Source organism: Sitophilus oryzae, unplaced genomic scaffold (genome assembly GCF_002938485.1).
Source record: "Sitophilus oryzae breed Bouriz unplaced genomic scaffold, Soryzae_2.0 scaffold_810_pilon_pilon, whole genome shotgun sequence".
Classification (NCBI taxonomy): Eukaryota; Metazoa; Arthropoda; class Insecta; order Coleoptera; family Curculionidae; genus Sitophilus; species Sitophilus oryzae.
This window is the reverse complement of record NW_022147429.1, coordinates 5,389,302-5,411,487: the sequence shown is the minus strand read 5'-3', so window position 1 is coordinate 5,411,487 and position 22,186 is coordinate 5,389,302. Positions and strand designations below refer to the sequence as shown.

Sequence of the window (22,186 nt, the reverse complement as noted above, 5' to 3'; positions counted from 1 at the left end):
AAAAATAAAATGTCAGAAATATATACGTAATAATTTATCTTGAAGAGCTAAGGGTAGGTACGGTAGGGCACCGTTTGTTTTTGTGTTAAATTTAGTTTTTCTATTTTTTTTTGAAAGAGCGCCAGAGGCGCTAAGCGCCTAGGGGCGGAGGGGGCATTCGCCCCCCCTGGCCCCCTATACGACACGCCACTGTTGACGAGTACGTCACCGCAAATCGCCCCGCACACTCATTTTATTGGCTACTTGCAAATTTGTCGAATTTTTATTGATGAGACGCGTCGTCTATTTTTTTACGAAAAACATCGAGAGAATATCGTTTCCCCTCTCACGGATACCCCGTAGCTATAGAACGGACAGACGTACTGTAACTACGAGTTATCCTGGTTAAAATAAGAAAAGTTCTTAGAAACGTATTTTAAATAACTATAATTTTTAATAAAGTATGTTGTAATAAATTGTTTTTAATAAAGTATGTTGTAAAGTTAACACACATGTTGTTCCACTATTTTTATATACCGCTAAAAATTCCTCCACATTCACATCCGGTATTTCAGGCATTATCTCTTCTTCAATAGGAATAATCTCTTCTTCTGCAAATGGTTGAAGTAAGTTCTCGGGTAGGCGGAACTCAATATCGATTATCTTTTTATGGAAATTTTTCTTGGATTTTGGCCCTATCCAGCAGCACATCGGTTACAGATTCTTCTTGTTTGCTGACATATTCTAAAGCAAATAACACGGCGGCTACATGTGTACAGGCCTCTCCTAAACCAGCAACACAATCGCAATGAGAATTTAAAATATCTCCATTGCTTGACAGAGAGAGCCATATATTTAGGCTTGGGCTGTTAATTTTTTGTAAGTGCATCACCTGCAATTTTACTTGCTTAGTAAGTATTAATTATATGTGTCTAATCTTACCTTGCCAATAACACAAAATGAATTATTAATTTTAAGAGCTTTTATGTCTTCTATCCACTTGGACGCAAATTGTGTGAAAGCATCTAAACTCTTATAAGCCCGGATTTCAGCTTGTGTGGCAGGACTGACTCTGAATATCAGAAAATTCGTAACTGCCTCTGATGTAATTCGTGGCAATTCATCTAGCGGCAAAATGAAATTTTTCAGTTCAATCGAATATGGGTCAATACCTCCGAATATTGCAGTATTCGCTGCATATCTCTGTTTTTCGTTATTGTCAAGTAAACGAGCATAAGCACTCAGATTGCCGAACATGATCGCAATAAATAAGAAACTCGCCATATACAATAACACAAAACATGACCCCGATCAGCTGTTCAGTGACAAATGACATACGTCAATCGTGATGGACTTGGAAATGCCTAATTAGTGAGATAAATTAGTAGTTTTAATTACACTTTATACTTTTTAGTTTACGATCATTCACAATGTCTAAAAACTACAATTAAAATTAATAAAATATCCTAGCAACAGCTTGCGTGAGTCAGTTGTATCCATAGAGAAAGCCTAAAGGTGCGTATACATATAGCGAGCACAACGCGAGCCGAGCACGAGCCGAGCCTGCCACAAGCTCAATTCGTCATATTATGTGTACTCCTCCCGCGAGCGCATCGCGAGCCGCTCACAGTGTGATCGTTGCAATCCACTTCTTGTCGGTTTTTGCGACGAACACAAAGGAGCCCCTCGTTATAATTTAGACGGCGCCGGGCGCCGGCGTTGTGGCATATTCGTCGTTCTGGTCTGACCGGCGAGCATGGAGGCTACATGGTCGGAGGATATTTTGCTTGAATTAATTGAGTTGTATAGGACGCATACTATTTTGTTGGACCCCAAAGACAAACATTATTTTAAAAAACCAAAAAAAATAAATGCCTGGAAGAAAATCGCCACTTTAATAGGCAAACCTGAAGAAATATGCAAGAAAAAAGTTATAAGCATGATGGCAACTTATAGAAGAGAGAGGAAAAAGGAAAAAGAGTCAGTAGGAACAGGAAAAGGTGAGCTTTGCAAAAGACGTATGTTTATTTATAGAATGACATTTATTCAACTCGAGGGGTGTCTCACTTGGGTAAAAAATGTACATGTACTGCCAAAATATCGTGTTACTCGCAAGCGACTGCCAATGACTGCGAAGAGGACTGCCTATGACTGCCATGTAATTATTATAGGCGACTGCCGTAAAACTGCCATTGATTGCCAGCGACTGCCAAGAAAATGTACATGTAATTCCAATAGTGAGACACCCCTCGATTCAACTAATATCTGAAAAACATATTACTACAAAAAGTCTGAGTACACCCCTTTTTTTTGTAGCAACTTTTCTTTACCATTATTAAAAAAACTAATGGTACATTTAAAATCTTCAATACGTTTCTCAGTTGACGCGGGTTTGCAATTTTTCTCAAAACATTTTATAGCCCCTTTTTTTCATGTTTAAAAAAAAGCTGAAAATTTGTGTGGTTTTAGGTAAACATTGTTACTATTCGAATGAGGGCAGAAATTATGCACCTCTTGAAAATTACACAACGATTGAACAAAGAATAATCTAAATATACAATTTTAAATCTTTTAAATTTGCTGAAAATAATAACATTTTTAAGATTTTTGCAAAAAATTGATTATTTTTGCCAAATTGAAAAGTTTATATCTGGACTATTTTTTGTTCAATCCTTGTGTAATTTTTAGGAGGTATATAATTTTTGCCTCTCTTTTGAATGCTACCAACCATTTTTATCTTTTTTTCCATATTTAACAAACCACTAAAAAAAAATGTTTTTCAGCTTTTTTAAACATGAAAAAAGAGGCTATAAAATTTGCTTGAAAAAAAGGGGTGTACGGACACTTTTTGTACTGACTGTAGGTCCAGGGTACATTACATATTATTTACATAATATTCGTTTGTACTTTCAATAACATATAATTTAATAATTTAATATTATTTAATTTCTCTTGACGGAAGATAATCAAAGGCCAAAATGACACTTCTCTCAAATATTGTAGTATAATTTGTGGAAAAATTAAAAGTTTGATAACTTTATACTTTGTACAGGATCCGGCTGCACGATTATTAGGCTCATCGTATTTTTAATCAAAATCTAATTTTTACATATATTTATGAATAGGAGAATACACTTTTCACAGAGTGCAAAACATGGCGCAAATAGGGGTTGCCACGGTTCAAAGTTTTTCCTACGGGCCCGGCAAAAGTGCGTCGGTTAAAACTGTTAAAAATTTTCAAATACTTTTAATATTAAAAATGTTCATTTTTTAATTCTCCATCTAACAAATGACTAATATACAGGGTGTTTCATTAAAAAAATCATCCCGATTTACTCATACTTTTTTGACCCACCCTGTAGAAGTTAAAATATTTTCCTGAAATACATCCTAGTGTATACTTTAGTTTCGCACTTATACAAAAATCCATGATAACAGTCTAACCAAAAAGTTTTTTATAACGTTATTTTTATTACTTATACAAAATTCCTAAGTTTTTTTATTACATCTGTGGAGGCTATAGGAGCTACATATGACCGACGCACTGTTTCCGAGCCCGCAGGAAAAACTTTTAAGCGTGGCAACCCCTATTTGCAGCAAGTTGTTCATAGGCACCCTGTGAAAAGTGTATTCTCCTTACTATAACAACAAACTTACAACAAACGGCAACGTTGGGTATGCGAGTTGACTAGTGGGACGTAGAATCTAGTAATACTATTTATAAAAACTTATAACCGTTAAAACTTGTGAAATACTTTAAATACGAAAAATATTTATTTTTAATTCTCGATCTAACAAAGGAATAATATACAGGGTGTTCTGTTATACAGCTGAAAAAAACGAAGAAAAATGATTTTATATTTTAGAAAATTTGGCATAGGATTTTGAACCCCCTGTATAGTTTAAGATTGCGATATTTATATCAAAGCAAGTACAAACCAACAATAGTAAATATTTAGTATATTTTGGATTTCAGAACATTTCTTGTATTTTAAATATTTTTTTTAAAAAAGGCTGTATTCACTTTTTTATTTTTTTTTAAATATCTCTGGAACTATCGAACTATATTTAATATGATCTTAGAATTAAGTAAAGTGATCAGAAAGGAAGACAAAAACGCAATAATATACAGGGCTAATGAGAGGCTAATATACAAGTATTTTTCTATGTTTTATTTAAAAAAAAGTCATCCCGATCCACATACACTTGTGTTTTTGAAACTTCAAAAACACAAAACACACATCAAATACATTCCTCCATTCACCTAATGATGGAAAAATCGAGGGAAAATTAACTGTAGACCCAGAGCACAGTTTATAGTTAATATTTGGTGTCCAGAGTCCAGAGAGTCACTAATAGCCACCAATAACGTTTGTATCTACTATCTCGTATATGGTACTTAAAACTGGAGTAACGGTAAAATAACGACACGATAGGTAAATAATAGATTTAAGTACTCTGCAGGAGATAATGTGAAAAGGTATTGGTTAAAAAAAATTAAAGTTAGTTAATCAACTTTTGGGGTATAAAATTCAGTATGTGTTATTATTAATAAAATATCTTGTTTTATTTATGATGCGTTTTATTTATTTCGGCACAATATTAAAAAATAGTAAATTATATTATTAGGAGTAAAAATGATACTCGGCTGTAGTTAAACATACAGCCTCTCCACAAAAAGCTATTTTTACTCTGAATAGAACATGCTATTTTTTCAAACGCTACAAATAAGTTTTTAAACAAATTCAAACGTTCCAAATAATATAAAAATATTTAAAAGTAATACCTAGTAAGTAATTATATAGGGAGGCTCTTAAATAAGTGCAAATATTTTTAGGGGTAGTATATCTCGACCCCAGAAAGACGTCTAGGTGGTATTTTCGCAACTTTTTTTTTGAAAATTTGGAATTTTTTCAAAAAAAAATTGGAAATGTTTTTAATGTTCAATTAAAAAACATAATAACTTTATAATATGGCAACATAGGTAGTAGATTAAATTTACAAAAAAGATAACCTAGAAAAGATCCAGTGGTTCTCAAAATTTAAGCGAAAACTCAAATTTTTTTGAAATTTTTAAAAGTAAGTAAAATATCTCGGTTATTTTGGACTACATGAAAAACGGTAAAGATAAAATATGTTTCTTTTATCGAGATCTGCCAGCCCTGACAATATCCAGAGGCAATATCTTAGATCTTATAAACTTCGTGGATAAAGCTATGCCATATATATATTACACATGACTTTGTTTACGGGACTTTCACATGCATTTTTCTATTTATTTCTTTCTAGGGCAAGATTATCGTATAAATATATCCTTCTCTCTGCGTACGCTACTGAGCATGCGCAGAACGATATTAGACGTAAATGCTAACTTGGAGCGTTTTTTCGCTGCGTTGACAATTACTAAAAATATAGACCACTAAAATTTTTCAATCAAGATATAACTGATACGTGTATTTATTATTTTGAAAATATTTGTCATATTATTTCCAATATACTTTTTATATATATTTTAAACAAAAATTAAATCATATAACGATAAATTCTTTTTTAAAAATGTTTTAAAATACTACTTTGAAAAATAGCTATGATGAATGGGCAACACATAGAAATCAGTAACCAGGGAAACGTTAAAATATGTTTTGACATTGAAAAGTCTTTAGTCGTTCCAATTGTACTAACTTATTTCCCTGTAAAATAAAACAAACTACTTTTACGTATTTATTTAACTAATTTAACTTTTCAATTAAAATCAGAGACACATCTATTAGTGTCAATGATTTTGTAGTTGGACAGACTATACCTATATATCTGATGCCTCCAAAATTTGAGTCGCACCCAAACAACACCTTCCTCTACCTCCGAGCAGGCCGAATTTGCGCCACTCCTTGAAGGGTCCAGGTCGGGCGCCTCTGTTTCCGTCGTCGCCGCGACGCTCGTCAGTTCCGTCTCGACGGCCGCGCGACTCGTGGCATGCGGCGCCGCTCCCATCGCCACTGCTCCTGCCGCCCGAACAACACGACGTGATGATGGGGGACGGCCACCCGAACGTCACCACCGACACCATCCGCTGCACCGACGGCCTGGTCCTGCCCTGTTGGCAGCCCCTCGACGACGTCGCATTAGTAGACAAAATCGGCCGAGGACTTGTTTACTTCTTCTTCATGGCTTTCCTCTTTATCGGAGTTTCCATAGTATCAGATCGTTTTATGGCTGCTATCGAAGTGATCACCTCGCAGGAACGGGAGGTATCTATTCGGAAACCCAACGGCGAGAAGCACATCATCGTGGTGAGACTTTGGAACGAAACCGTAGCTAACTTAACTTTGATGGCGTTAGGTTCAAGCGCTCCGGAAATTCTTCTATCGGTCATCGAAATCTACGCGCGTAACTTCACTGCTGGAGAACTGGGACCTGGTACTATCGTTGGTTCCGCTGCTTATAATCTCCTGGTTATCATCGCAATTTGCGTGTCAGTTATTCCCAAAGGCGAGGTGCGAAGAATCAAACATTTAGGAGTATTTTTTGTCACGGCTACGTGGTCGGTGTTCGCATACGTCTGGCTCTATCTCATCCTGTGCTTTTTCTCACCGGGAGAAGTCGAAATATGGGAAGGCTTAGTAACGTTCTCCTTCTTTCCAGCCACAGTAATCACCGCTTATGCAGCCGATCGAAAGATTCATAAATATATGAAGAAAGATTATCGGATGAACCGTCGTGGCGTCATAGTTCAAGCCGAAGGTGCTGACAACTTGGAAATGGTAAACACCGAGCTCTTAGTCTTAGATGACGTCCACGAAGATATCAAGCAAGAATATATAACAACCTTAAAAGAACTCCGACAACAGCACCCTCATACCGACATCGACGTCTTGGAAAAGATGGCCCACGAAATTCTTCTAAATAAAGGACCCAAATCCAGGGCCTTTTACCGTATCCAAGCAACTAGAAAATTAATGGGTAGCGGAGATTTAATGAGAAGGATCTCTGAACGGGCTCAGAGCGACTTAAGTGAGGTAAAAGCCGAGCTTCAGAGAGAAAGCGGTGTGACCGAGTTCTCACAAAGCGGAGCTAAAGTATTCTTCGACCCTTCAAAGTATACCGTGCTGGAAAGCTGCGGTCATTTCGAGGTCACGGTCGTTAGAACCGGCAACATCGACATTCCGGTAGTCGTGGAGTACGGGACCGAGGATGGTACTGCGCAAGCTGGAAGTGATTACGTCAAGGCCAAGGGTACGTTGCATTTCCAGGCGGGCGAAAAGGAGAAGCGCATTACATTGGAAGTGATAGATGATGACGTGTTTGAACCTGACGAACATTTCTACGTTAGACTGTGCTCGGCTCAGCCACCGGGCAGCTTGGGCTCGCCGGTACTTGCTACAGTTATCATTCTAGATGACGACCACGGCGGTCTGTTCAAGTTCGAGTCGCAGAACCACGAGCTGGTGGAGAGTGTGGGAACGTATGAGTTGAAAGTGGTCCGGTGTTCGGGAGCTAGAGGGCGTGTTATTTTGCCATTTCGCACTGAAGATGGTACTGGCAAGGCGGGAAAAGAATACGAGGAGCAGGAGGGAGAGATTATTTTTGAAAATAACGAATCAGAGTAAGTATTCATTGCATTAATAAAATATTTTTTTCGATGATGTTATCCAATTAAATACCTTTGCAAATATTAAACTAAGATTTTAAATACAAAGTACCAAATATTTCAAATACCGTCTCTAATCATATTGGAATTAAACACAAGAAATTGTGAAAAAAATCACCAGGTATGTACTTTCAAATGCTTTTTTAACTTCGGACTTCAAAAGAGTTGGTTGTACCCACTTATATATCATGGGAATAAAATGGACATAAGTGAAGACGATAGATAATTCTATAGCCAAAATGCATCGGACTACCACCTTCTTCTCTATGGTTGTCTAGCAGAGTTGGTCAAAACGTTTCTACCAAAGAAAAATTTAACGCCAATTGAGCTAAAACAATAAAGCATATCATTAAAAAAATAATCGATTTTACCTTGATGATGATGTTTTTAGATGTTGGATTTACCATAACAGGTGATTACAGTTGGGGGTTGGAGCCTTTGGTGTTACCACAGCAAAATACATAAAACATAAACCATAATACACCAACACACACTTTACTTTTGCACTCGGCGCGTGTTTCGCTAACCATGTTAGCAGATGATTAATACAGCCTTGATCATTTGCTGATGACGCTAACTTGGTTAGCGAAACGAGTGTCTAATGCAAAAGTAAAGTGGTTTGGTGTACTGTGGTGAATTAATGTTGTATTTTGGTTCATAACAGATGAAATTAAATAAAACTAAAACCTTTATCCTAGTCAAAACAAGAACTTCTGAAAACTAAACAAATTCTGAAATTTATAATATCTCAAGTAATCACAAAAATACATTTTCGTCAGAAATATCCAAAACAATATTTTCAGTCTGTTAATTATTGTGCCTTTGAATTGTGAATTTTACGAATAGGTACAAGTTGATTAGAGGAAGGGGATGATAGAATACAGTTGACTTACAAATGACGATCAATGACATTCCCCATATAACTTTATATATAAAATGAAAGCGATCTTCATTTCATAGCCATCGCTGACACATTTTTTTCGATCATATTGTATTATTTATTCAACAAAATTTGAAATTAAGGTTTAATCTTTCTCCTGAGTATTTGTGTGGAAATTATAATGTTTTTAGAAACGATTTCCTTAAATGTAAACTTTAATTATTTTTTCATGATTTTCTTTATTTATAACAAGCTTCAAAATTGTTTGGTTTTTAACTAAACATCCTGTTTTAAAAAAAGTCTAGGACTTTGTCTTTTCATGTTCCTGCTTTATTAAAATAAAAAGCATTAGTGTGTTAACGAATAATATAGTAAACTATTTTTATAATATGATATCTGAAACAATTTTATATTTTTCATTTTTCGACGAGTATCGTCGTATAAGTATAGGCAAATTAAAACAACTTTGAGTGCACGTCATCAATGACACCATGCGTCGTCTTATGGAGTTTGCTGGTTATATGTTGCTGTGATAATGTTAATGTAAAATTAAAATCGCGGTACTCTGTATCCATATTCGGTTTTTTGAAAAAAGAGACACTGATAGGGAGATTAGTGAGGATATGAAAAATAAACATTTTAACACAAAATTAACTAAACAAATTCTTATCTTCGGAAAATTTTACTTTATTTATAAGAATCAACGCCTGTATAACCTGGATTACAGGATATATCCAGACACGGTTTGAAATTATGTAGGTATTTATTTACGCATCGATGGGTTTTCTATTACATGTTTTCGCGCTTTAACCACAAATATTAACCAGGTTTCTAATAGGATGTTTATTGCCCTTGCCGATCTAGAGATATCATCGGTTGCAAGCAGGAAATTTTCATCGTGTGGGCATCGCGACTGCTGATAATAAGCGGATCGTCCTAATAAGCATGTAGTCGCAGGAGACACACAGCTCTAATTACCTCATTAAGTTAATTGAATTATGCTAGAAGCGTCGTTAAAAATTGGCTGGTGACATAGTTATATTGAGTCTCTGTTATAATTGGGTAAATATGTGGAATAAGTTGGTTCAATAATTCGAATATTGTTAAGCATGGAAACTTAATAATATACCGGGTGATGCATTGTCGTTGGAACCATAGGAAATCGCGTGCAAATTTTTAACTGTCCAGATATTGTTTCCATTGTTAATTTTACAGCGAAGTCGTAAATAGATTATTTGAATATACATGCCAAATTTTAACAATTTTGGACAAGCCAATTTTAAGTAATTTATGAAAAACTGCTATTTTTAATAGGTAACAATGCCAAACCAGGCAATAAAATTAACTTAAAAACTATTTTAAGTTTTAATCATCTGCTGATAATGCTAACATGGCTAACGAAACGCGCGTCCAGTGTTAGAAGTAAAACGGTTTGGTGTATTGTGGTTTTTATTTTGCTGTTGTGTTTTACAACAAATATTCCAACCTTAACTGTAATGACAGAGAACACGACTTTTTTAAAAAAGCATCAATCTCAAATAAATTGTTTATTATCTTCTACTTTGCGAATTCCATTTTTCACATTATATTGAAAATGCACTGAAATGCTATTTTGTATGATAGATTTGGTATGTTAGTATATATATGACATAAATTAGGATGTATTGATGTATTCAATTTTTGTTTCCAGTTGGCTCCTCAAGGATTCTTTATTAAAAATTACTGTTTGTAACACAGTCATGGCACTCTACATTGAACGCATTTTTTTAAACGAAAATGACAAAAGTTGACATATGACATGTCATGCATGCTATTCAGAGTGTCATTTTCTATCGAATAATGTAGAAATTTTTGTTTTTTATGTTCTTTGACCTTTAAAATTATATTTTTATATATGCTTTTTCTTGGTCTTAGGTCAATAAATAATTTTCCTTTTATTTCATTAAGCACATTTTTTTTATACACCGTCTAACGTTTCGACCATTTTTTTGGCCTTCATCAGAGTCTACAATTATTACATTAAACAAATTTTAAAAAATCATTAAAAATACAATAAAAATATTTTTGATTTACTTACACAAGAACGTAGATCATAGAAAGAAACTTTATAAAAAACAATCACGGAACACATTTAACAAACAGGACGGTTGCGAATTTTCAAACATATTTTTTAATTTTACTATACGACCAACGACCTACCTACAACAACTAATATTATATAGAAACATATAGTTTGCTCAGCCTATTTACATCTTCTTTGTCGTTTATTGATTTGGGATTTTTCTGTATTTCTACCATTTCGAGGAATTCTCTCTTTTTTGTCATAGATTCAGTTCTTAAAATTTTCGTCTGGCTGTAATTAAATGTATGTTTTTTACTATTTTCATGATTTGTCAGTGCAGTCTGGTTTATCATATTTGTGGTCCTTAATTCGATTTTCCAGATATTGACTAGTTTGGCCGATGTATACTGCATCACAATCATTGCATGGTATTTGATATACGATATTACTTTTTTTGTTTTTAGGCGTTTGCGTCAATATTTATCAAAAAAATAATAACGAAATGGTATTATAATGGGAAAAAAAACCCACCAATATATCCCACCAGAAAAAGCAGAACATTTAGTTATACGCAATGCTATAAAAAAATATACGGTTTACGAAAGCTTCACAAAGACAATGTTCCACTGAGACCTATTGTATCTTGCGTCCAGTCTCCCTATGAAAAACTTTCAAAATTTTTAAAAGGGATCTTAAATAATATAGCACATAAAAACAACTATTATATAAGAGATTCAAAAGATTTTAAAGAAAAAATTAAAAATATAGATATACCAATAGGATATAAATTAATTTCTTTAGATGTAATCTCATTATATACGAGCATTCCAATAAAACTAGCAACAGATGTAATTAAAAAGAAATGGAATCAAATAAAAAATCATACAAATATCCCAAAAAATGAATTTATAAACGCGTTGAACTAACATTAAATTCTATATATTTCTTATATTTTAACGACCTTTCTTATATTATACCAACAAATCGAGGGATGCGCTATGAGAGCATCAATATCAAGTATAATAGCTCAAATTGTAATGGAGGATTTGGAGGAGAGTATATTGGGTTACTTGAATTTTAAGGTGCCGTTCTTTTATAGATATGTTGATGACATTATAACTGCTATACCCGAAAATAAGATAAACAGTATAATAAATGAATTCAATAAATATCATGAAAATATTAAATTTACCTTAGAAACGGAGGAAAATTGAAAAATAAATGTCTTAGATGTCACCATACACCCTAATTCAAGAAAATTAAAAACGGAATGGCATACCAAAAATACATGGTCATCGCGATATTTAAATTTTTCATCCAATCACCCAATTTCGCAGAAAAAATCAGTAGTTATAGGTTTGGCAGATCGTGCTATACAATTATCCGATCCAGAATTTAGAAAAACAGCTATAAAAAAGCCAAAGATGCCTTAAAATTAAACAACTACCCCGAAAATTTAGTTAATAAAATATTTAAATCCAGAATACATAAATTTTACAACACAAACACTGCAAATGCAAATAAGAAGAAAAAAGACAATAAATTCATATCTGTTCCATACATAAAAGGGTTATCTCAACAACTACAAAAAACATTTAAAAAATACCAAATTAACATATGTCACCGTGGCTACAACCTGTTAAATAAAAATTTCAGTAAATTAAAAACGCAAACGCCTAAAAAACAAAAAAATTATATCGTATATCAAATACCATGCAATGATTGTGATGCAGTATACATCGGCTAAACTAGTCAATATCTGGAAAATTGAATTAAGGGCCACAGATATGATAAAAAAAACCAGACGGCACTGACAAATCATGAAAATAGTAAAAAAACATACATTTAATTACAGCCAGACGAAAATTTTAATAACCGAATCTGTGACAAAAAAGAGGGAATTCCTCGAAATGGTAGAAATACAGAAAAACGCCAAATCAATAAACGACAAAAAAGATGTAAATAGGCTGAGCAAACTATTTGTTTCTATTAATATTAGTTGTATGTAGGTCGTTGGCCGTATAGTAAAATTAAAGAATATGTTTGAAAATTCCCAACCGTCCTGTTTGTTGAATATGTTCCGTGATTGTTTTTTATAAAGTTTCTTTCTATGATCTACGTTCTTGTGTAAGTAAAACAAAAATATTTTTATTGTATTTTTAATGACTTTTTGACTCTGATGTAGGCCAAAAAAATGGTCGAAACATTAGACGGTGTATAAAAAAAAAATTGCATGTGCTTAATGAAATAAAAGGAAAATTATTTATTGGCCTAAGACCAAGAAAAAAACATATATAAAAATAAAGTAGAAATATAACGAGGGTGCAATTTAAAAATCAAAAGTAATCAGGGTGAAACAGAAAGTGACCATAAACAATTGAATACCCCAATCAATCTTAATTTATGTCATATATTAACATACCAAATCTCGTTTTTGTATCTGAAAAAGTAAAAAAGTTATAGAGGTGAGCAACTTTTGAGACGCACCTGGTATAATAATTCCATAACAGGTCAGTCTAAATTAAGAAATTAAAAACGAAATTTTGGATTTTTTTAAAAATATCCAAAACAATATTTCCAGTTTGTTAATTAGAGTTATGTGAATTTTATAAATAGGACAAGTTGATTAGGGGATGGGGTTGATGATTCGATGATTTTCTTTATTTATAATAAGGTATAACGTTGTAAGGTTTTATAACTAATCATTACCGTTTACGTTACCATTACTGCCATTACTCGTTAACGAGTATTTGACACGCATCAGAAGATGGTCACGCAAGGCGTTTTCTTTCATGAGCCTTTCTATGACTGAAAAGCCCGATACGTGATGCTATCTCTCTACCGCACTCCGGACATTCAAAAATCTCATTGCTTTGTTGCCTCTTCACTTTTTGGTTGTCGCTGTTAACTGAGTTTACATTTCTTCTCCATTCCGTTCTGTTGTGAACTGTATTCCGTTCTATTGTGATAACTAATCAACCCATTTTGAAATGAAATAAAAAGCATGTGTGCAATTAAAAACAACACTACCTTTAATTTCACACTGCACTTGAATGAAAAAATACTAAATTATTCTAAATTATTTTACAAAAACACTGTACATATATCAAACTAATTTTATACAACTAAACCGGAAAATAACTAATACATATACATGAGCATAGGTTTACAGAAAACTGTACTTTAGTAGAATGTATAATGAAAAGGGTTTGGAGTTAATACTAGTTTTACGAAACTGTACGTAATTCGGATTTAGATACATTTAGTTACAATTCTAGAAGTTTTGTTGTACGTCCACTGACATAAAAGCTGTAACAAAATTCAACAAACAACAGTATTATTTACTTTGTCAGTAAATACCTACGGTTTGTTCAGGAACTCGACCTGTTTTGGTGAAAACTTTAAAGAACGTGCAATAAAACTGCAATACTACGTTTAATTATCCGACAAGTAGGATAATCAAAGGTATCCTAGAAGTAGAGTATATTATTTTTAATTATAATCACTTTTTTGCTGCGAGGACTAATCGGGTTGAGGCCTACTTTGTTTACGCTTATTCTGAACTACTATCCATACACAGAGATATTAAAACACGGTTCGAGTTTAAATATCTTTGTCCATACCCATTCTATAATGGCTAATTCTGGGGTCAAATTGTCACTGCCTGTAGCCTTTTTTGGTTTTAATCTTTTATATTTGGTTTAATCTGTTCTTTCGTAATCAATGAATGGGAAATCAAAGCCTGCACAAAATCCCCCTCCCCCCTTGTCGTTAATAACCACCCTACTGGATTTATAATATACAGAATTTATTGTGTTGCGTCTAATGTTATATTGTATACCCAATTATTGAATCGTGCTTTTTAAAAGTAATTACCAAAATTTTATTATTTGTGTGTAGGAACAATATTGTACCGGGTGGCCAACTAAGAATGGATGCCGGCTGTATCTCAGAAACTACTTACCGTATAACTTTGGGAACAAAAATTCTAATAAGTAAATCGTCCAAGGGAAATCGCTTGAAATTATTTTCAAATTCGAAAAATGTCCGCTAGGGGGCGCCAATCAGGAAACAGCGTTTTTCTCAAAAATATGCAGGTGAAGAGGTATTTTAAATATTACTATTGTAATCACCGAGAAATTTGTATTTTTGTTGATATAAAGTATTTTGCTCTATCTCATAAAATAAAGTGGTGGGGGAAGGTTAAACTTGCTTTTATTAAAATAAGGATAACTCTGGTTTAGGTTAGCCGATTTAAACAAACTCGGTCTCGTTTAAAAGAGCTTTTCTTTCTTAATGATCCCCAGTTAAATTTTATTTCCATAGATTTTTTCGTGGTAGCTAGAGGACGTTGTTTAACATCATTACAGACATTGTGCTTTTGCACAAAAATGTTATATAGCCAGTTATGTTTCTTTTTGCACAGTTAAATAGAGCACAGAATTTCTAAAATATCAGCGCCAAACCGCAACTTTCTATCTTCTCTCTAACCAGATATATTTAGAGAAAAATCATGTCAGGCTGCCGTTTAGGATTATATGGTCTAAAAATTATTGTAATAGGCTAGGAAACAAAAAGAGGTAAATTGGTTACGTCAAAATATCAAAACGTTTAAGTTTAGTTTTCATGCTTCCGAATTTCGGACGTTTTCTTGAAAAAATGACGCCATAATTTTTTAAACGTGTTTAAGTAACATTATCGACCATCCATATATATTTTTATGATTTTTTTTTGGTTAATTATACGTAGGTAGTTCTCAAATTAAAATCAATAATTTTATTAAAATTACTAGGAATTTTGTGCCACCATATTGCTTTTAACAGAAAACGGCCGAATTTCTTATGGCCGAAAACTAGTGGTTTATTTCATCTAACGTCATTTAGTTATTAATTCAAGTTCGTCCTTGATTTTACATGTTTTCGTGTTTTACCTGTTGTTTGTGTTATTTATTATTATATTGTAAGGTTTATGTCGTTTGGGTCACTTTTCATATAACATCGAAAGTGCGAATCTTAACTATATGCACTACTGGTCCAAATCTACCCTTGATGCAAGTTGGTTCAGCACCAAGACCGTTGGTCAGTAAATGTTTGGGCAGGAATTCGAGGATGACAAATGATTGAACTTTTTTAATCATCCGAATGAAATAACTTAATTTCTAAGAGATGAATTGCCAATTTCGTTAGGGGATCCATCATGATGAAATTGCATTTGTTGAAATGTCGTCAACATGATGGTGCAGTTGTGCTGCTTATTTTGCTATGAATGTGTGGGGCTTCTTGAAACTCACTTACTTTAGTAGATAGAGACGCTGGAGCGGTATATTTCCATGGCCAGCTAGGTCATCGGATTCAATATGCCTGGGTTTTTATTTATGGGATCAAATCAAGAACGAACATGGATAAATAACAATTAAATGGCATTAAAGTGAAATTAAGATATATATTTTGATATATTGACGTAACCAATTTACCTCTTTTTGTTTCCTACCCTACTACTATAATTTTTAAGAATCTGCCTACGAGATACGGCACATTTTTTTTGAAACACGTTGTGGAAAGGTTTTTATAAAATGACATTTTTAAAGTCAAAAGTCGATGTGGTAGAAAAACTATTAAACTATTTGTAGTTGAGTACAATAATATATTGTAGGTACAATATAACTGAGCGTCTAAGGGTCTCTGAAAACTTTGATGAAAGAAAAATACTATGTGATGAAACTAAATGAAGTAAAGATAAATACTTCAGAAAATGGATTGGTAAGTACATCTTTACATATAATTACTAAACATAAACATAAGTGTCCTTCTATGTACTTTATATTTTTAGAGCTTAACCAAAAATTGAAAAATGTAAACCATGCAAACCATGCGAAACAGCAAGCAATTTTAAAATTGCCGTATTGCTCAATGTGCTTTATCTTTTACTGAAAGTTTACTTTAAACCGTATTTCTCATTTTAGTTAGATTTTCGTCGACTGTATACCCAGAAAATCCATTCTGCATATAAACGAATTTTTGTTGCTTCAATCAAGCAACTATGCCGAATATTTAGGTACATATCTGCTATATTTATTCTTTTATGTTGAATGCGTGCCTAACAAATCAAGGTTGATATATATGTTCTTATTTATTTCCGTTTTTAAAATTGATCTACTCAAAGAGTAGCGTTTCTTTCAATTTATAATATTGTCGCTGGAAAAATATTTTCTTTGCATGTTCTACAGTCGCAAGTTTGACGTTGTTACACTTTTTATGGGAAGGAGTAACTATTATAATAAAAAATACAGGGTGTGCCTTAAATAAGGGCAAATATTAGGGCTAGATTTGTCCCCAGGAACATATAAATGAGGTGTTTTCGTGAAAAAAAAATTGAAAATTTTGTATTTTTGAAAATTATCTTGGATTTAAAACATAGGCAAAAGATTTAATTTAGAAGAAGGGAAAAAACGAAAAAATTTAGTGGTTCTCAAAATTTAAGCAAAAAATATATTTTTTTAAATTTTCAAACGTAATGAAAAACGGCAAAAGAGAAAATATTGCTTTTATCGGGATCAACCAGTCCTGAAAATATTTGCATTTATTTAAGATTCACCATATGAGGCCACTCTCACAGACACACTCTGTATAAAAAAAAACAGAGAATACAAAATTAACATCCCTATAATCGCCCTATTTAAAATGAAGGGTCCGGGGGAAAAACTTGATAAGCGCCAATTTCTTAATTTTAGGATTTTACAATATTATAGTAGGTCTAACTAGTGCCTACAAAATGTATAAATTCTGCAGGGAAATAAGTTGTTAAATCCTATGATACATGCCTAGTAAAAATCTAGAATACACGGAAGGAACCTGATAACCACCAACCGTCCAGTGCTCTCCTGTAAAATTAGAAAAATGGCGATTATTATTTTCCCTGGACCCTTCAAATGTGTCAACTAGCTCTATCCGTAGGCCCGTAGAGGCCTCGCTGGTCGTTTAGCTACTTACCGTTTCCGAGATATTTGCGTTTTTCGATTTTGGCAACATTTCAACTTTAAATCGTTTTCTACGCGTCCTTATAAAAATATAACAAACAAGAAATAGGTTATAAGAGGTCGCCATCACTCGTCTTGCCGACGCGACGGTGCATAGATGGTCTCTTAGAATTGAAAGGTTTGGTAGATACCCTAAAAAAAGTTGAACAAAAGCAAAATTTGCAAAAAATTTCCCGACCAAAATTGAGCTTTTTTCACTTTTTTCCGATTTGAAAGATTTTTGGGCGTGGATCGATGCAGATTGATTAGTTATTTTTTTAGTATACACAGTTTTCCAAAAAAGTACATATAGGGTGAAAAAAATAAATAAAAACCGATTTTTTCATTTTCGGCAATTTTTTTAAAATATAACATAATCTAAAAATGGGGTCAAATTGCATTTATAATTCTTATATTAACGTCTTCTAACGAAGAAAAGTGGAAAAAGTTAATAAATATAAAAATCAATTTTTTTCAAAGGGTTATATCCAGAAAATCGACAATCGAAATTTTCTAAATTAAATATCTCGGAAACTATGCATTTTCTAAACCAGTTTAAATGGGCCGAATATAGTGGTCTACTAGCTCTATCCGTAGAGGCCTCATTGGATTTTTAGCTAGGTTTGGACGTTTAATTCCTAAAAAGGGAGAATTCCAAAAGGAAACACCTTTATTTTTTTTGCTGGTATAACGCTGGACTTCCACACTTAATTTCAACGGTAACACCTTAAAAACACACGGATTTTGGTAGCTCGACCGGACTATACAGGGTGTCCCAGAAATAAGTGCAAGTATTTTAACCGGTGGTATAGTTCAACCCCAGAAACACGCCAATGAGGTTTTTTTCGCGAAGAGAAATTTTTGAAAATTCGAATGTTTTTGAAAAACATAGGTATTAGATTAAATTTACCAGAAAGAAAATCCAGAAAAGATCCAGTGGTTCCCAAAATTTTAGCAAAAAATATTTTTTTTGGAAATTTTAAGTAAAAAATTCACAGTCCTTTACAAAGATGCAACCGGGGGGGCATTGAAAATGATGAATAAAAACGTAAAAATATGATTAGTGTTAATATGAGTGTATTACATACATATGTTTAAATAACGAACTTAACAAAAAACAACAGATTTAAAGATTCACTGAAAAAGTAGTAATGTTAACATTAAATATAACATTATCAATAATAATTATGCGATCGCACCTATCCGTAAAACAAGCAAGCAAAAAAACCTCGAAAAAAAACAAAATAACATACAAAACATCAGGTTAACATGATGACAGATCATGATCAATGACAAATAAAGAATTCTTACGGAAAGTTACACTTTACGATATAACTTTTTACCTGTTAAAGGCAAACCCCATTTAAACACAAAACTTTTTAATACCTACTACTTATCTAAAAGACTTTTTTTTAAATTACTAAATTCTTAACCACGCTTCTGTTTTTCTTGGCTGTTGTGCGTCACGTCACAGATTAACAGGCCCACGTTTGCACCACAAGGCGATGCTGCAGACCACTAGGTAGACCGGTCGTAGAAATTTATGTTATACAACTTGTAGTCAATCTACACAAATATTATCAAAAACTTTTTTTCTTTTAAAATGTGTTCAGATTTTGTAAAAAGTATAAGTCAAAATTGCAAAACTTAAATTTGATATGAGTTTCTTAGTTTTTAACTAATATGAAAATTAATGAGTCAATGAAAATTAATGAGTTAATTTAATAAATTACTAGCTTTTTCTCGCGACTACGTTCGCGTTACACCTCGAATCGTTTATGCATTGATTTAAATGATTTTTTACTTCTTTATAGAGAGCTAGTGAGCTAGCTAGTGTAGTTTTTTTATTTTTGATCTTTTTTTTATTTATTAAGAGCACTAATACTCTCTTTATAGGTTATTTTTTATTCTTTGAAGGATAATTGAGGAAGATATATTTCGTTATGATGTCACTAAATAAACCTTTGTATAAAATTTTATACTGTCTGGTTTATAATGTTATAGTTATGTATTTTCGTACAGCAAACTTTCATTCCCTATTCTACTCCCCAAGGGTATAAATTTCATAAATTCGCTTTACCTTTGTGCCAATTTTTCTGTGTATAATCCAGAGGTCACCAAGTTTTATATAAATTTTTACTAACTTTACCCATTTGGTTGATGAGTTTCAAAAATTTCTTCTAATTCTTTTTGTAGGATTTCATTCTTCTAGACCAAATAGTAAGGAATTTTCATACAACAAACTGTTCCGAGATAATTTTACTCTCTAAGAGGATGAATTTCCTAAAATCGCTTTGTGTAGCTAATTCACTAATGTCGTTTAAACGAACCTTTGTGCTAATATTTATGTATCTAAAGCTGGCGGCATGAACTCACTCTAAAATATCTAAAAACGTAATATATAATCTAACTGACACACCACTGACAATGACAAATAATTTATTTCTGGAGGTATTGTGTGTAGGTGTTTTTCAGGTATGTTTTAGTATTTAGTCGTTTTACACAAAGAAATAGCCATTAAGCACTATAAAAATACTTCATAACAAATCTACACATATATACCTTTCATTTAAAAAAAGAATCATCAAGATTGGTAAAGCGGTTTCGGCGGGATGGATGCAACAAAAAAACCCTTTGAGCTTTTATATATGTATGGATTAATTATTTTTCCAACATATTTTACTTTGCAAATTTTTATAAATATTCAGACTCGCCAATATCGTACTCCACCGTGTCCAGCCTGTTTAGCCAAACGTAGGCCGATTCCTCTTCGGCGGCGTCGTGACCCTGGCCGAAGGAAGAGTCTTGAAGACGCTCATCCGCGCATAGGAATAAGTTGACTGCGTAGCGTATTGCGTATTAATCGATTCTGAAACTTTCTATCTCGTGTATAACATGTTACGCAAGTTTATTATTTTAATCTCGATTTTAATAGATAAATGTGTGAAATGCCACCTGAATATCTTCCGCCATGACATGTTTTTACTTTTTTGTTATGGTAAAGTGATTTGTATAAACTTTATTCAATAACGTATATTTTCCTCCATTTGTGATTTTTTAATTTTAAGCGAAAATTAAGTATAACATTTTAGGAAAAAGAAACACTGTAATATTTAAAAGAATAAGAAGAAATTAGTCTTATTTTGAAAGGAAAATATAGAAAAAACTCTTTCTATAGAAAAAGTCTTTATACTAACCAGAATCCGGTGACATATACGCGGTCTCACCGGAAACATTACTTATTACTTCGCATAACTTGAAGAATATCTACTTTTAATAATGAACACTTCAGAAATACACCAGTAAAAACATTTATTATTTGAGATTAAAACTCGAATTAAATTATAAATATTAGTTACCTATGTTGTTATAGCTTTTATAGGCCTGTTTAACGACTTAATAAGTTACCTAGCGAAAAAATCTGTGCGCGTACCTACCACTATTGTTACAGGTTAATTCGTTAAAGAAATATGTTACACAAGTTAAAAACGCTAAAATTTTAATGGTATTACTTGTGCATTATTGGCCTTATAATGTAATTTGTTGGAATTATATCTTCTTTAAATATAATTAGACTTTTTAACGACTTTTAAGTTACCTAGGAAAAAATCTGTGCACGTACCTACCAGTATTGTTACAGGTTAATTCGTGAAACAAATGTGTTACATATTATTCGTGGTATTAGTGGTATTATATTGGAATCAGCTTGGCATTAGTGGGGCATTATATGAGAAATTTTGGTATTTAATTTGTATTTTTGGCATTACTTTGGCATTAGTATACAGACATTTGTCAGCGGTTTACTCCTTGTAGATAATCAAAAAGTTTTTTGATAAAATTTGCTTTTCATGTCAGATCATTTCTATGAAAAATTACATTAGATTTTTATTAAAGACGCTGGGTAATTAAAACATTGACTAATAAACCTTGTCCACTTTAAATACGGGGTCACGAAATATCCTCCTTGGAGTGTTTGGGTTAAGGGGTGTATAATAAATTAATCGTTGTTTTATAATAAAAACCATAAAACATTTATTTGTGAGTAAAATAATGCAATGGTTGGATATCTCTCCTTTATAATTCGGTGACTAAAAATACACTAAAATAATTAGAAAAAAAATCTTGTACTTATTTAGTAATTACGTCAATATTAATTAATTGACTTTCTAGTCTATTTTATTTTATGTACAAATATATTATTAAATTTTAAGCATTAAGTAATAAAACACTTTGTGCCCTCTTATATCGTAAAAGGTTACGAAATATACTCCTGGTTACACCCCTTACAGAAAACAGTGTAAGGGGTGTAAATAAATTGTATAATCACTGTTTTTTATAATAAAAACTATAAAATATTTCTTATTTGTGAGATTAAAAAAACAAAACAATGCATTGGTTAAAATAAGTACATTCAATACTGTTTTCAATTGTTAATTCAATAATGTGTTATAACATAATATAGCCATTACTATTATACTATTATTATTAAAATAATATGTGTGTAACATATTTCTTTAACGAATTAACCTGTAACAGACATTTATATGCCCAGTATATTTTTGTTTAACAAACCAATCAGGAAAAATCCAAAACCTACCGTTA

The 22,186-nt window shown here is 32.6% G+C and overlaps 2 protein-coding genes across 2 annotated transcripts in view; one reads left to right on the top strand and one right to left on the bottom strand.

Annotated features, from left to right (window-relative positions):
- Positions 1–313: 313 nt before the first annotated feature.
- Positions 314–1,332, bottom strand: LOC115889031. Its single transcript, XM_030908939.1, has 2 exons — positions 922–1,332; positions 314–871 (listed from the first exon to the last, which is right to left on the bottom strand). Exons 1-2 carry the CDS (start codon positions 1,261–1,263, stop codon positions 647–649), a joined length of 567 nt encoding a protein of 188 aa, XP_030764799.1. The 5' UTR covers positions 1,264–1,332; the 3' UTR covers positions 314–646.
- Positions 1,333–6,008: 4,676 nt separating this feature from the next.
- The window catches only part of LOC115889092 (sodium/calcium exchanger 1), a 342,486-nt gene continuing 326,308 nt past the window's right edge, over positions 6,009–22,186 (top strand). The window contains exon 1 of the mRNA XM_030909008.1: positions 6,009–7,582. Coding sequence (XP_030764868.1) covers positions 6,009–7,582 — 1,574 coding nt within the window. The remainder of the gene's footprint in view (positions 7,583–22,186) is intronic.